Raw genomic sequence first — 15,484 nt, forward strand, 5'->3', positions numbered from 1 at the left:
GGTACAAGCACCTGTGAAGTGCCCCCTGACTGCCCTTCGAGAACGTGAGCCCCAGCGTGAGGGGTCCAGTGCTCGGGGCCCCCGAGGCTCCTCCTTCTGTGTGTCCAGCCCTGGGTGGGCACCTGGCACAAGGACCCTGGCTGAAGCGTGGAGGCCTGGGCCACGTGCTGGGTGAGCTCCTTGGACAGAAGGCCCCGGACAGCCTTTCTCAGGAATCTCGGTGGGAGGGGCCCACACTGGACACACACGAGGCCCTCGGGTAGTACATTTTGAATCCGGGAACGCAGAGGCCTCCAGGTCGGACCTGGGACTCCTCCCTCCGGAAGCTCCAAGCTTCCTGGGTGAGGCGACACTGGGTCTGCGGGGGCAGCCCGGATGAGGCCGGCCGGCCCTGGGACGGTGAGGACCGACAACCAGAAGGGGCACTGCTCCCTCCTCACCCCCTGCCCCGTACCGGGCTGGCTCTTCAATCCTGGACCAGCCATGTGGAGGATGGACACTCGGCATGGAGGAGCGACAGTGAGAGCCGCCTGGGCCTGGATGTGGGTCAGTGGGTCAGTGGGCGCAGTGCACGCTGGCCTAAGTGCTGGGCTGCCCGGCCCAAGCACGGCCAGTTCACGACAAGATGAGGGAGGCAGGGGTGGTGAGCCGCAGGCCTCCAGGCTTCAGGCAGAGCTGGGCACTCCTCCGTCCCTCCGGGGCCTAAGGGAGCCCCCCGGGGGCCCATCCGCACCTCGCTGCTGTGCACTCCCAGGTCCAGGACACCTGGGCCTGGGCAGAATTTGGACTTCCTGGGGCAAAGGTGATCAGAGGCAGCTCCTGGGAAAGCGCTTCTCTTGTCCTGAATTTCCATGACATCCAAGGTCCTGGAGTAGACTGTACAGACACCCCCCAGAATACCCCTTGCCCCCCACGGTGGCGTGTCCACGCAGCACAGACTTACTGCTCATCTGAGAGACGGATTCAAGCAGGCGGTCTGCTCTGGTCTAGGAGGTATTCGTTATAGCAGCTACCGTGGGGCGTCTTTAACACAGAAGCACCGTACGTGGCAGATGGAGCACGTATCCGACGGTCCTGAGCGCCACTAAAGCCCGGGCGCCGCCCCAGCTGCTCACATCTGGACAGAAGCCGAGGGTGGGCAGGACGGCGCTCCACTCGCGGGGGCCTCACGCCTACCTGGGGCCTTTTCCTTCCCCTCTGCCTGCCCGGTCAGCTCTGCTCTAAGGGGCCGCGAGAGGGCCAAGGAGGGGATGCTGTTTGCGACCTTGGGGAGGGCCTGTGATGTCCACCTGCTCAACTCGCCCGGTGCCGACCAACGTCACAGGCAGCCCTCAGAACAGGGATCGTGGGAACCACAGACGCCAGGTCCCCCCCGCCGCCCTGAGTACCTCCTGGATGCCGGGTCCCCAGCTCTTCACTGCAACCTGTCCTGGTACCTGCGTGACCTCACCTGTGACCCTGTGTGCACTTCACGAAGCAGCTTTCGCCCTCAAGACCCAGAGCGTCCAAATGTTTTTATTCTGTTTCTTCCTCTTTCTTTTAAACGCTGATCGTGAGCCACTAAATTAATTTCACGACCCACTAACGGGGTGACGACCTGCACTTTGACAAGAGCTGATCCAGGAGATGCAAACGTCAGCATGTGCCTGGGGTCTGGGCTCTGCTAATCCATTAATCAATTTATCACATGGATGTACGGAAGCCCCGAAAGAGGGACCGGGGCTGGCGGGACCACAAGGCCTGCGCCTGCCCTCAGGCAGCTCATGGTTTGCTGGGGACACAGAGAAGGGAGAGCTACGGCCCATGCAGAGAAGGGGGTGGGGCGTGACCAGGCAGTGGTTGGGGGGGGTGACAGCCACTTCCAGACGTGGCCCTGGCTGCAGGGGCGCTGGGCTGAGACCCTGGCGCCTGGGATGAATTAGCAGTTACGTGGCCAAGCAATCCTGAGGTGTCTTACAGCCCCCCTCGCGGAAAACCAATTTATGCTAAAATGTGAAACCCCACGGTGCTAATCGGCCGTCTGTAAGAGGCCCGAGATGCAATCGTGGAAGGGGATTGCGTGCTCCAATTATAAGGTGTTTGGTCAAGAGCTCAAGTAAGCTTTTAAGAACAAGCTTTGAAAACAGGTCTCTGCACGCAGGCCAGGGTCACCTCTGCAGACACTTGGGACGATGACAGAGCTCGCTGGTCCCATCGCTCAGCAGGATCTGCCAACCCAAGCACGCGGGGCCCACTTCCCCGGTGGGGATGCGACCCTGCGGGCCGGCACATAGGCGGGAGGTCACTGTCACGGAACACGTCCGGCCACTCGGCCGTGTCTCCGAGCGTGAGCGCCTCCCGCCGGGGGAGTGAAGGGGCCCTGAGCGGGTGCACCCCTCCCTGACCTGCCCCAGGTGTGGCGGGGCCTTCCTGCCTGGACCGTGGGCTTCTCCTGATGCACCTGTTCCAGCACGAGGCGCTCTCCAGGGCGGGCTGATCCCAGGATGCGCGCATCAGAGACTGTCTTCTCACCTGGAAGACGCGTGGGCCTTCTGCAGCACCAAGGCCCCGTCTGAGTTGGGCAGACCCACCTCCACGGCTCACTGACCCCCGGCTGTGTCCTGCCTCAGCCACCCCAGCTGCAGTTTTCACGGCTGGAAACCTGAGGTGATGGTTCTGAGCTCCGAGACCTGTGAGCCCGAAGGGAACGACTGTCTTCACCTTCTCAGCAAAGGTCTTAGAGCAACTTAAGGACCTGAGGCTGCGTTTGCAGGGATAGGGTGCTAGGGCTGCCGAAGAAGCGCCCTTTGCACGTAGAGGCCCCCCAGAACCTCCGAGGGGCGGGGGCGCAGGGCGCCGGGAGCCGGGACGGGCTCGGGGGCTTGATGGGAGGAGACGCCCCGATTCACCGTGAGGAGACTGAGGGGTGCTGCCTGGGGCCACGCGACCTGGAGGGCAGGCCTGACCCCGCAGCCACGCACAGCCAGGCCCGCCACGGAGGGCGGGTGGCCCGGAGCCCCCTCCAAGCCTCACCTCCTGTGGGTGTTCATTCAAAAGACCCCCGACGCAGCGCCTCCCGCACCAGGGCTGGCCCGGGCTCCCTGCACATCCACACGCTGACCCCAGGCCCCACGGATCTGGGGGCGGTGGCCCCGGGGGTCCAGGGGTCTGCTTGTCCCCCAGTCTCCACCTTCCGGGAAACCTGGAAAGGTCAGCTGCTTCCTAGACGGTCGGGGAGGCAGCAGCCCCACCTCAGGGGCCCTTCCGCTCCCGGAGCAGTGAGGCAGGTGGCAGGTGATGAGCTGGCACACCCGCACACTCGCCAGGTGTGACGACAGATCCCTCGCTTCCGTACTGCACGTGCATGCACAAGCACGGCCGACGCTCAGACAAGCGCACGGCTGCGGCTTCAACGACTGGAGACCCGGGGGCGCCCGCTGCAGCCCAGCCCAACGCCCCTCGTGGGCGGCCCTGCTCAGGACGGGCCCCCAGGCCTGCAAGGGGAGGCTGCAGGCAGGGCCCCCCTGCCTGAACTCCCGCCAACACAAGAGGCCTCCGAGACCTCTGATGGGCTGCCTGGGTGCAGCCGGGGGCCCGTGTGTCCACTTGACAGCCCCGTCCTCAGAATGTGCCCCCGGAGGCCTGGCTTGTCCCCACCCGACCTCCCTGCCGGCGATGGGACCAGGGCGTCTGTGTCTCATCTCGGAGCAGCTACACCTGATTGGCCTCTTAAGGACGCTGCTGAAACAGCCCATCCGACTTCTCCAGCGGAGGCTGCAAGGGCAGGAAGGGGTGGGTTTTCCTCTAGACTAATTCCTGAGGGGCCGTGGCCCCTGCTTCTCTGCCATGGATGCCAGGGGAGAACTTCCAGATCCTTCCACGAGACCCCAGACCTCCCTGACATAACGTCTCCCAGCATCGAGGCGGGAATTTTGGCCAGGAGCCATAGCCCACCCCAGTCCTCAGCTGTCTACGTCAATGTCACGAGGAAGAGCCCGGATGAGGGGTGAAAATTGGCTGGCGGAGTCCAACACTGTGCGGGCCCAGCATACGGAGCCCCAGAGCCGTCCCCGTGGCCCCGGCCGGGCAGCCCCACTCCCCTGGCCCACACCAACCCAGCCTGTGCTTAATGAGTTTTCCTTTGGGAAAGGAATCTCAGAGCAAACAGCCCCAAAGCCACTTTGCCGCCCTCTGCCTCCCAGCCTGCGGGAGACCAGCCTGGGGAGCCCAGAGTCCACAACTGTCCCTCCCGGTGGGATCCAGGAGGGACAGAGGCACCCTCAGGGGCTCTCGGGGTCTGTGCTCCAAACAGTCACCATGCCTGCCTGGGGGGCGAGGGGATGGCCTGGATGAGGCCCACGGCCCCTCCCCAATCCTTTTTCTTTAAAGGCCCTTCGTTCCGAGGCCCTTCTGTGGGTTCTAACCTTCCCCCCAGCCTGGAGCTGGGAGTACATCGCCCAGAAACAGGACAACTTCACCGGCAACGTCGTGTGGGCTGACCGGCCTGGAGGGGGTTCTGTCCAGCCTCTCGGGCCGCTGGACACTCAGTGACCGTGTGATGGGTCTGAGCAGCCCGGGGACAGACTGATCCGGCCACAGAGCAGGGAGGTTCTGGAGGAGGCGGGGCTGGCAGCCTGTGTGTCCGTCCTGTCATCGCGGGTGTGGGGTGCACCCCGCCCCAGTGCACTCTGCTGTCTAAGGCTCCCGCACCCCCCGCACAGCCGGCGCCGCGCACCTACCGTGGTGGTCTTTATCCGCCCGCCGGGCTGCGTGCACGTCCAGCCTGACCGGTTGATCAACAAGTCACAGCCTTCCCCCTCCAGACAAGGGAGCATGTCACACCACTGCTTTGTTTTGATGATTCGTGCTGCGGAGAGAAGAGAGAGCTGTCAGCGCTGGCCTGGGGCTTGAGCCGTACCTACGCAGCCCGATTCCCGGAACCGGGATTCAGGGATGGGACGGTCCAGTGGGCAGCGCCTGGTGTCAATCAGGTGGCCTGGCCAGACTGCTGCCCCCTCCCTGGCCTTGCAGTCAATCGCTCACTGCCAACCACCAGCTCTGCCACTGGCCACTCAGTAAGTAGTGACTGAGGGCGCTGGGGACAGTTTCAAGAACCTCCCTTCCCGGAGGCAACAATGTACTTCTCTCCTTTGTCTGGAATCTGCGCGGGAGCCAGGAAAGACAGCAGTGGGCGGCGGTGGGGGTAGGTCTCCCGGTTAGGACCTGCCCCCCTCAGATGCAGTGGGGACTGCCCCACTGCAGGCCGCAATCCTGGGGCCTGGGTGGGTGCTGGGAGGGAGGGAGGTGCGCAGGGGGAGGGTGGGGACTCCTGGCAGATCGTACGGAGGCCACGGCCCTCCAAGGGCCTCATCCACAAAGGGGACCCCCCCCCCGCGAGGACGTCCCAGGACTGGTGACATCAGGACTCGAGTCCTTGTCACTGTCAGGTGGGGTGGGGAAGGTAGACCCCGTGGCCGCTAAGAACTGATGACTCCAAACCCACGCTTCCAGGCAGAAGGGGGCTGCGTCTCTCTCTTCCTGGTAAACCCACCACCTTTCTGTGGCAGTGGCGGGAGGGCCTGGGAACCCATATGTGACAGAGACCCTGGAAGGAGGGACTCTGTGATAGAGAGAACACCGAGTGTATGCATGGAACCAAGGAACCTGGGAACTACGGGTCGTTTTGAATTAGGACAGAGTGATGCGCGTCCCTTTTAAAGCAGGTTCCACTGCTTTGGTGGCTGCAGCGGCCCCCATGGCCCCACCCTGCTCTTCCTGCATCTTGAAATTCTTAATAACTTTTAAAGGATCCCAGCATTTCCACTTTGCATGCGGGCCGCCAATCAGGCCACCAGTCCTGCAGGCAGTGACTGTCCCTACAAAGGCGATAGGGGACCTGAGAGGGGCCTCACCCCATGGGGGCCTGGGCCTTGGGGCCCCTGCAGGGGAGGGTGACTCGGTGAGTCTTAACAAAGGGTGGGCTGGAAAACAGACAAGGATGGCATCCCAGGTGACCCCTTGATGCCAATTCTGACAAACAAGCAGGAGCTGCCTGAGCACAGCGGGAGTGTCCTGGGATCGACTGGCAGGCAGAGGGCCCTGTGGGTAGCGTGCTACTCACCTGGACCCACACCAAGCATCTCTCTACCCACAGCCAGCTGGTCATCCTGAGACCGGCTCCTTTCCAGGCCGAGCTACGGACGGAGCTGTGACCCCCGCCCCCTGCAGTCACAGGATGAAGTCCTGACCCCAGAGTGGCTGGACTTGGAAACAGGGCCTTTACAGAAGTACCTGAGGTTAAATGAGGTCATAAGGGTGGGGCCTCATTCCACAGCATTGGTGCCCTTATAGGAACTGACCTCAGAGAGCTCAGCCTTTCCCACGTGGGACACAGTGCAGGCAGCCATCTGTGAGCCAGGAGGGGGTCCCCACCAGTCAGCCGCACCTGCATCACAGCCTCCTCGCCTCTGGACTTCGAGAAAATGAATTTCTGCCGTTCAAGACCTACAGCCTATGGTGCTTTGTGACTGCAGCCTGAGCTAAGACGGCCCGGGAGACCTCACAGCGCGGAAATGCCCCGCAGCCAACTGAAGTCAGAGCGGAAAAACACTCCAGCTGAGCGTCAGCGTGGTTCCCACGAAAGAGGAGACGCGGCTCTGCTCTCACGGCAGGCGTGGGGGACGGGCTGTCTCACTGCCCAGAAACGTCTCTAGGCCATGGCAGGCCCGGCTCTAGCCGCACCTCGCGCTCCACGCGGCCCTGCCAGGACCCGCGGGCCACAGGTGGCTGCATTCCCCAGCACATCGCCTCGGGACTCTTTTCCTCATCCGCTCATCGTTCTGGCAGAAGTCCCTGGAGCAGCCCCGCCATCCCTGGTGCACCATTTTGGTGACAGTAAATGACAACACAAAAACCTCGTCGCACACCAACAAATGCAAACCGTAAACCCATGAGGCAGCAACAGGATTGAAATACACACCCCACCAATCCCCGGAAACCCTGTGTGCGTGGCTTAGAGACGGTCGTGACGAATTAAAGAAAGAAGGGAGGGTTTCTCTGGGGTCATCCAGGACAGATGGCGTGGGAGGAGGCTCAAGAGCGGCTAAAGAAAATCTGGACCTGTGCTCCTGTCTGTCTCCTGAGCCGCACCCAGGGAAATGCTGTCAGCGTACTGAGCCTGTCACCGCGGGGCGGGGGGACCCAGACCCCAGCTGTGCCCAGGGAGCGGAGCCAAGAGCAGGAACGTGGCCTTCTCAGGTGACAGACCTGCCCTCAGATGCAAGAGGGAAATGCAGTTCTGGAGGCAGGGAGGCCGAGGCGAGGCCCCATACAGAGAGACTGGAGCCCAGAAGGGCACTGGCCCAGACCAGCGGGGCAGGGCAGCATGGGCCACGTCAGAGGCCTGGTTCTGACACCCACGCTTCCCTGGCTAGCCTGCAGGACCAGACAGCAGAGGAGGGAAGGGTTCAATCCTGCACTGCGGTGTCAGCAGAGGACCTCGAGCCAGCAGTGCTTCCCGTGGGCTCCATCCTCCCCGGGAAGCTTGGTGACCAAGGGGACAGAGGAGAAGCTGCAAGCGGAGTACCTGGCCCAGGGATTGGCCAGTCCATGTGTGAAACACACACCTTTCATGGTCAGGTGAGGAAAGAAGCCACTCTTGGCCACTGACCGTGGGGCTGGAGACGGTAGACGGACACTGGCAGAGACCGAGCCAGCCTCCAAGCATCCAAGGGGCTGGGATGCCTGCTGGTCTCCTGAGGCTCCTCCCCCCGGCCGCAGCTCAGCTGGGCTCCAGGCCCTCGGTCAAGGACACGGGCCCCGTTCCCATTCCCCAAAGCACAGGGCGTGTCACCAAGCCTTCATCCCCTCTGCTCTGTCTCAGACGCAGTACTAAGAGGCGGGGTGGCGGCCGTGGGGGAACATGCACCCCCATTCTCCTGGGGGGAGCCCCACAAACATAACGGGACAACATTTGAGGGTCAGTCAGGAAGAGGGAGGAAAGCTTGAGGGGCAGGGTCCCAAGTGCCTTCAATAGGGGGAGGGGCGTAGGTCCTGCCCACGCTGCAGCCACAGAGCCTGGCCACACACGTTCACACACACGTACACACGTGTGCACGGGCACAGGAATGCAGAGGTCACACACGCCCACGTGCAGACACATGCACACACGTAAACACCCACAAAGGCATGCACCACACCCACACGTGGGAAACAGCACACACGTGTACACCACGGACATACACACAGATATGTGCACGCTCGCTGCCACACTTGTGGGACCACTTCATGGGCTGGCCTGGCGCACAGCAGTCGTGTGGGTGTGTCTGCAAATCAAACAGGCACCTGCTGCCTGGCCCCCGCCCTGTCCCCACCGGGCGCGGTGGCCCGGGCGTGCGGGTGCCGGCCCTGCGGAGGGCACTGGCCGGCCAGGCTGATCACTCAGCGCCTTTCGTTGGCCACCGGAGCTCGGCTCACTCAGCCCCGGCACACTTCCTGCTGGGGGCGGACGGAGGCGCAGGGCTGGGCCGCCACGTCCCAGGGACAAAGGGGCCTTTCGTGCCCACACGTCACCACCTCCTCTCCTCTGGCCCCAGCGTCGTGGCAGCTCCCAGCGGGGCAGGGCGTCGCCCAGGGCTGGGGGTGCTGAGGGGGCAGAGGGATGGTGGCTGACGGATGTGGACAGCGGTCCAGCTTGCTCCTGTGTCACAACCACGGGGCCCTCGGCCCGTGCAGGCCAGGGGCGTGGATCTCCCGCTGGCCACGCGCCCAGTGCCTGTCCTGGGCCTTGGGGCCCAGTGTGGACCAGGTCTGCAAGCTTGAGCCTTTGAGAGGAATCGGAAGCCCTGGGGCCCAGCCCACACGCCTCTCCCTCCGCCTCGCACGTCTACATGCCCACGCGCACACACATCCACCGTGTGCACGTGTGGACGTCGGCCTGCAGGGTCCCCATCTCTCCAGCAGCCAGTGCTGGGGCCTTGGGATGGAGAGGCTGTGTCCCTTCTCTCCGAATTCCCCCTTGCGAGAACACCCGGGTGATTCCAGGCCCGGAGAGGCTCATTCCTGGCTGCCGCCCCCCAGAAGGAAGCCACCCCTGCAGCCCAGCTGCTCGTGAAGGACAGAACAGAAGGCCTCTCGGGGCACAGAGGGCGACGGGCCAAGCTCTCAGGCAGGCAGGGGCCTGGTGGCTGGGAGGGGAGCAGGGCAGGGCCCAGGATGTCCAGGGGGCTGAGAAGCGGGGGGCCCGGCTGGGCTGCAGGTCCTGGACACGACCGGACTGCTTCAGGTGGGTCTGGGTCAATCGACTCAAGGGCCAACTTGCCAAAACTGTGGGGCAAACTGTGCCTGGAGTCGAAGACACATCCTGGCAGCTTCAGGGTGACAAGGGCCACAGCCAACAGGAGACGGAGTGATGTGTATTCAAGGGACAGGACGGCTCTTCCCAGGTGAGCAGGGTGGCGCTGCAGCCCACGAAGAACCCAAGGGAGGACCCTCAGGACAGGTGCGCTCACCAGGGGTCCTAACAGGGACATAGCTCATCTGCCTTGGGGCCCTGCCTGGGGGCCCAGCTCCTTCCTCCTTAAGAGACAGAAGGAGCCCGGCCCCTGTGGTCCCCGCTCTGAAAATCAGCCGCCTGGGATCAGACGGATTCCGGGCTAAATCCACTCAGATCTGACAGCCAGCGGAGGGAGGGGCCTTTGGCTGAGCTCATTTACACCCCCAAAAGCTAATGGTGCTTTACATATGCAATTTCTCAGGAGCCTGCAAAACCTTCAGAGCTGGTCTCCAGCAGAGACCAGCAGCACCTTTCTTCGGAAGGCCCGTGAGACAAAGCTCTTTTTCTCACCTGCTCACATTTCCTGAGCCCTTGCCCTCACCAGGCCCCGCGAGGGCCTCTGGCTGGCTTAGCCCTGGAGCTGCAGTGTCCACCCTCCAGGGCCAATGCTCTGGAATTTTCCATCTCGGGAAAAAGATGACGCATGTGAGGCAGGAAAAACGCGGGAAGGGCCAGGACGGAAGACAGACGCCGGAGGGCCTCAGAGTCCAGATTCACCCTGTTCAAAGGGAACACTTAGCGCTGTGGCTTCTCCCCGGTGCTCTCCTCGACTGGGCTAAGCACCCCTATTTGCTTCATTGCAACCTTCCTGATCAGCGTCCCGAGGAGGTACAGAGGGTCTGAGTGGACCCCAGTTCAATCAGCTCACCAGCCACGGGAGCCTCCTATGGCCAAGAGCCTGTGTGCCCAGCTGTCGATCCTGTGTGTGTGTTTGCGTACATGTGTGCGTGTGTGCACACCTGTATGTTGTGTACGCAGGTGCACGCACAAGCATTTGTGTGTGGATATGTCCCTGTGTGACGTCTGAAATTCTATTCTAGTGACTGAGCTGCATGTATGTGGGGACGCTGCCGCCAGCAACACCCCTCTCCCCACCGTGGTGCCCATGACGCCGGGACCCCCTCTTTGTTTACCAGCACAAACAAGCTCCGAAGATGTGGAAGCTCAGAAACACGCCCCTGCAAGATGCCCTCGCCCACCCCCCCAAACCTAAGGATGGGACAGCCAGGACGACCTTGAAGCCATCCGGGGTCTGGCGGACAGCACGCCTGCTCAGACAGCAACGGCAGCGACCCGCGCGCTGCTCGCTTGAGTCTGGACAGACGGACGGGGATCGCGGAGACCATATCGCTCCGCTCAATGCCTGCGCCCTTTGCTGCTCGTAAATTGCATGGGTCCCTTTGGAATGAACTGTTTCTTCATTTCCATGAACACATGAGTCTGCTTACTTTACTGAACAGCTTGGAAAAATGAGTCGTCCAGAACAAAACCAGTGGGATTCCAGAAATCTCCGGCCACATTCTCAGATACGGTCATAAGTGGACCTTGTCCGTTGGAGACGGGGAGGCCGCTGTCTCTGGCAGCATCTAACCCGGAAATATCTGTCCCCAAAGTCCCCCGGATCTTGCTGGTGACAGAGGGGTGAGGCCACATCCACACCCATGCGGAGAGGGGCGGCTGACATTTAATACAAGCATATAGATTTTAATTACACACACACATGGGAGTCAAATATAACTGGGATGTATCAAGGGTTCTGGAAGAATCTATCGCAGGAAGAGCTGACACAGGCCCTGAGGATGTAGTCCAGATGCTACTGCTGCAGGGAACGCTCCGAGGACCCCAGGAGGGCCCTGGGCCCCCATCTCTGTGCTCCTCAGGTTGGCACGTTGAGGCCCCTCCCGGGAGCAGTTACCGGCAGAGGCAGGAAGGCCCGTGGGGCTGGGAGGTCAGAGGGTACCCTGGGTAGCCCCCGAGCTATCCTTAGAGGACCTTCCTGGCAACAGCCACCCTCAGGCCGTCCCTCCCTGGCAGCCTGGCCCTGGGGACGGGAGGAATCAGAGGCGTAGCGCTCTGAAGGAGGGCACAGCGATGGTGGGAGGACAGGTGAGCCCAAGGGAGGCCCCACATGGCCTGGGGAGGGCCGGCAGCTGTGTGGGGATGACCCGGCACACCTGGGCCTCCCTGCCTGGCGGGCTCTGCTCTCCCCCTGACCCAACCAGGGGACCGGTGGCCTTGGGCTTGGGAAAACGCAAACAACCGGAGCATCTGCTGGGACACCCCCATGATTCCGGGAGAAATCCATTTTGCCCTTACACACCCAGGGGCAGCTTCTGCATTTTACAAACTCCCATTTGAAACGTCAATGCCCAACGCACCAGGTGAGCACACCTGGCGGGACTGAGCAGGCCAGGTGGCTCTTGGGGGCTCTGAACCAAGCTGCTGGGCCGTGCAGGCAGCTGCCAACCACGGGGACTGGCTTGCTAACCCTCACAGGGAGTCACGTGCTCCTTTATCGATAGACTGACTATCGGTTGTTACTTACGAGGAATCAGTTCGCCTGATCTTCGCATCACACATGGGGACAAGGAAGCTCAGAGAGCTTAGGAGATTTCCACGTTCACACAGCAGCCGGAAGGGGATGATGCGAGGGCCTGAGCCCGGCCAGCCTGACCAGGGTCCCCCACGCTCCCTGATTCCACGCGGCCGTGGTGCTCCCAGAGTCAGCAAGAGGATGAGCAGGCAGGGCCCGGCCGGCAGGAGAAACCGTGGCTCGACCAGGGAGGAGAGGAGGCCAGGGTGGCGTTTGGAGCTCGAGCCCTTGGGGTCCGAGTCCCCGTGTGCCGCTGCTCACAGCTGGGCCCTCGGGTCAGGCGCCTGCCCTCTCTGTGCCTCGGTTTTCTCACCTGTGGATGGGATGAAGGCCGCTGTGTCGGGGCAGGGTAGGGGGCTGATGCAAGGACAGAGCGGATGTAAGAGCCAGTCGGAATGGCCGCGGCTGAGGGAAAGCCCCCGCCCCACCGCTCTTCATTCTCTCAGCATCATTATGGGCTAGGACGGCGCAAGGGATGCTGGGGTGCGAAATGTGCGTGTCCCCCGGCACCAGGCTGCTCTGCCGCAGGCGGGTGGCTGGTCCTGCAGTTGGTGCGGGACACAGGCCTTCGGTCCCAGCATCCTGAACTCGGGAGGCCAGCAAGGGACAGCACAACCACACCGAGGACCAGTGCCAGGGCCCCTGAGGGGACCCTCCCCTGGGGCAGCCCCACCCCCCAGACCCTGTTAAAGGGCCCCTGTGTAGCCGCCGCCTGCCCCGTCCTTCTCCATCTCCGGGTCCGTTAGGCCCTCCACGCTGCCCCACAGCTACACCCCCAGCTGCCCGGGACCAACTCAGGCTCCTGTGGTCCACCACGCTGTCCCGAGACGGGCATCTCTGCTGTTTGCGCTTTCCAGCTCAGCTCTGCTATCAACACGCCTTTCGTCTTCTTTAGAATTATCTTCTCAGGACATATTTCCGGGAGAGGAATTACGGGGTCAGAGGGTCTGAGCGTCTCCACAGCCCTGGACGCATCCCGCCAGGCTGCCCGCCAAGTGGATCAGACCCCGACCACGGCCAATCACGCGTCCTCAGTCATCCGTCCCCAGGGGAGCTGGCACCAGGTCCCGCCCTGCAGGTGACTCTGTGACCATCAGTAGGTGGGTCAGAGGGCAGCGTTCTGACGGCCTTGGGCCTGAGTAACTCTCCTACAGGCATTTATTCTGTGCACGTTAGGCCAGTAAGCCTGCGTTCTGAGAGCTGCAGGTCGAGACGGCATTTCCCGTCCTCCCTGGAGAAGCTGCTCCGTCCCCGAGACGCCCCAGGCCGGGGTCACGGTGCTCTGGAGGAGGGGCGGGGTCTCGGCAGCGGCCACGGGAGACTCCAGGAGGCCTGGGTGGTGGCTTGTCCCAGCCCCTCTCTGTCCCCAGAAGCATCTGGCGGGCAGAGGATGGATGGGGTCCTGGGGCTCCCACCGTGCCGGACCCACAAGACCGCCCAGCAGCATCCCAGCCCCGAGGGGCCTCCAAGTTGGCTCCAGAGGCCTGGCTGCCAGCTCTGGGCTGCTCTGGCCTGGGACCGGCTGGGTCTGCAGTCAGCAGCCCGGGGGCAGGGAGCTGCTTCCCATTCTGACCCACAGGGGCTGTGCTCCGCCTACAGCCCCCTGCCGCCCCCCACAGGGCTTCCTAACATATACACAGGTATACGTCTATTCACGCGTGTATTAGGAGCTTCTACGTGCTCACACGTTTTGCTTGGTTCCCAATAATCAAGAGTACGCTGCGTGCACGTGTCTGCCCTACCTGCGATTTCAGGGAGGGCTGTGCTGGCATTGATCAGTTTATAGGGTTAGCTTCATTCCCTCAACCTCCCCCCAGTGCCAGGCTGTGCCGACTCCTCTTGTAGGAACTGGGTACATAGAACGGCCTCCAACGGTCCCAAAATATGCTTCAGGGCTTTGCCATAGCTGGTTACAGCGGACAGCCAGGAAGGGGGGCCTGTGACGGCAGCGGGGCCTTGAATCACAGCAGCTCCTGGCTACCCACCTGTGTTCCGGGGGCCCCAGACGTCCCAGCTGAGAGCGTGGTGTGGATTCTCACAGCAGCCTCGGACGGGCACAGGGCCGTGGGGAGAAGGAACACAGACCCTGAAGTCCTGGTAAGGAGCTGCCCGGGTAGAGGGGAGGGAGGGAGGGGCTCCGTGCAGAGAAGCCCCCATGCAGGGCTGGCCCTGTGCACATACCTGCTCCAGCTCCCAGCTCTGAGGCCCACTTGATGACAGGCGGACTTCAGCCCCAGGATGGAGGGACGTAGGGTCCGTCATCTGTGGACCCTGTCGGTGAGGCTTAGTGGGCTCAGCTGGAAAAGGTGTGAGGAGACGCAGGCCTAACAGGGCGTCCTGGGCAGTCACACGTGGCCACTGACCCTACGTCCGCACCGGTCCAGGTGACGGTTTAAAAGCTCGCTGCGCCACGGCACAGGGGCAGTGCACGGAAAAGGGGGTCCACGAGGATGCTGGGGGGATGGAGCAGGTGGTCCTGGATACACAGGTGAGCGTCGGGCCAGGAGAAGGGTGCCAGGGATGAAGAGCCCTCCCTATCCCGGCTTTCCGGAACCTTCTCTGACCCCGCCCGGCTTCTGCTCCTGGTCTGGGGTGGGTGGCTTGTTATCGCTACCATGGCCCCCACTGTTCCTGGGGTCACGGGGCCTGACGCTCAGCACCGTGTGCGGGTCACATACCTGTCCCCCCTCACTGGTTTGGTCATCGCCCCTGCCCCACCCCCACCCTCACTCAAGACGGGCATGACAGTAAGGCCAGAACGCCAACAGGAAGAGCTGCGTCAGTACAGGGTCCCAAAGACCCCATCCCATTCCATCCTCACCAGGCCAGAGCAGGAAGGGGGGGTCCCAGCCAGCAGACTAGGGACGGGCTCCGAGGGGCAGCCCCCCGCACCCCAGCACCACCCCCAAGCCAGCTGGGGCCTGACTCTGCGGTCCAGGGGTGGCCTCTGTACCCAACCTGGCCGGGGAGCCCGAGGCTCGGGGACTTCTTCGGAGCAGCCCGCCTCCTCTTTGAGGGGGGCCACCCCAGGGGTCTGGTTCCGGGCTCCCTGAACTGCTCTGGTCTCCTTGGTCACTTGGGATGGACAGACGTCAGTGAGCCAGCCCAAACTGCAAAACCTCTGTGAGTCACACCTTCCTCCTTCGCAGGCAAGGCAGCTGTCAGTTTTCTGGAGTCTTCTCAGATGTTCTGAACACGCCGGGGCCAAGCGCGGGAGGCCCCCGTCCGCCCTTGGTACCGGGATTAACCCATCAGGGAAGCGAGTGGGATGGGAGTGGGCACAGCTCAGCTGCTGGGACCCCTGAGCTCAAGGGGCCTGTCAACCTCTACCTCCCGGGCAGAGAGGGCCATGGTCACTCACTCAGGCTACACTCGCCCCAAGCCATGGGGCACGCCCAGCTCAAGGATGTGGGCCTGTTCTCAGGACCAAGGGGCAGGTGGGGAGACCCACTTTCCCTGGAGAAGCCTGGGGTCCAGTGGCCCCAAGGCCATGCACGTTCCCGGGCGGGGTCTGTGATGGAGGCCAAGGCCGGGGGCCCCACCAGGCTGGCACACGTCACACCCAAGACCCGACAATT

At 62.9% G+C, this 15,484-nt stretch overlaps 1 protein-coding gene across 1 annotated transcript in view; it reads right to left on the reverse strand.

Annotated features, from left to right (window-relative positions):
* Positions 1 to 15,484, reverse strand: part of TAFA5 (TAFA chemokine like family member 5) — a 189,076-nt gene that overhangs the window by 25,807 nt on the left and 147,785 nt on the right. The window contains exon 3 of the mRNA XM_065887768.1: positions 4,719 to 4,846. Coding sequence (XP_065743840.1) covers positions 4,719 to 4,846 — 128 coding nt within the window. The remainder of the gene's footprint in view (positions 1 to 4,718; positions 4,847 to 15,484) is intronic.

Source organism: Phocoena phocoena, chromosome 11, assembly GCF_963924675.1.
Source record: "Phocoena phocoena chromosome 11, mPhoPho1.1, whole genome shotgun sequence".
NCBI classification, from domain to species: Eukaryota; Metazoa; Chordata; class Mammalia; order Artiodactyla; family Phocoenidae; genus Phocoena; species Phocoena phocoena.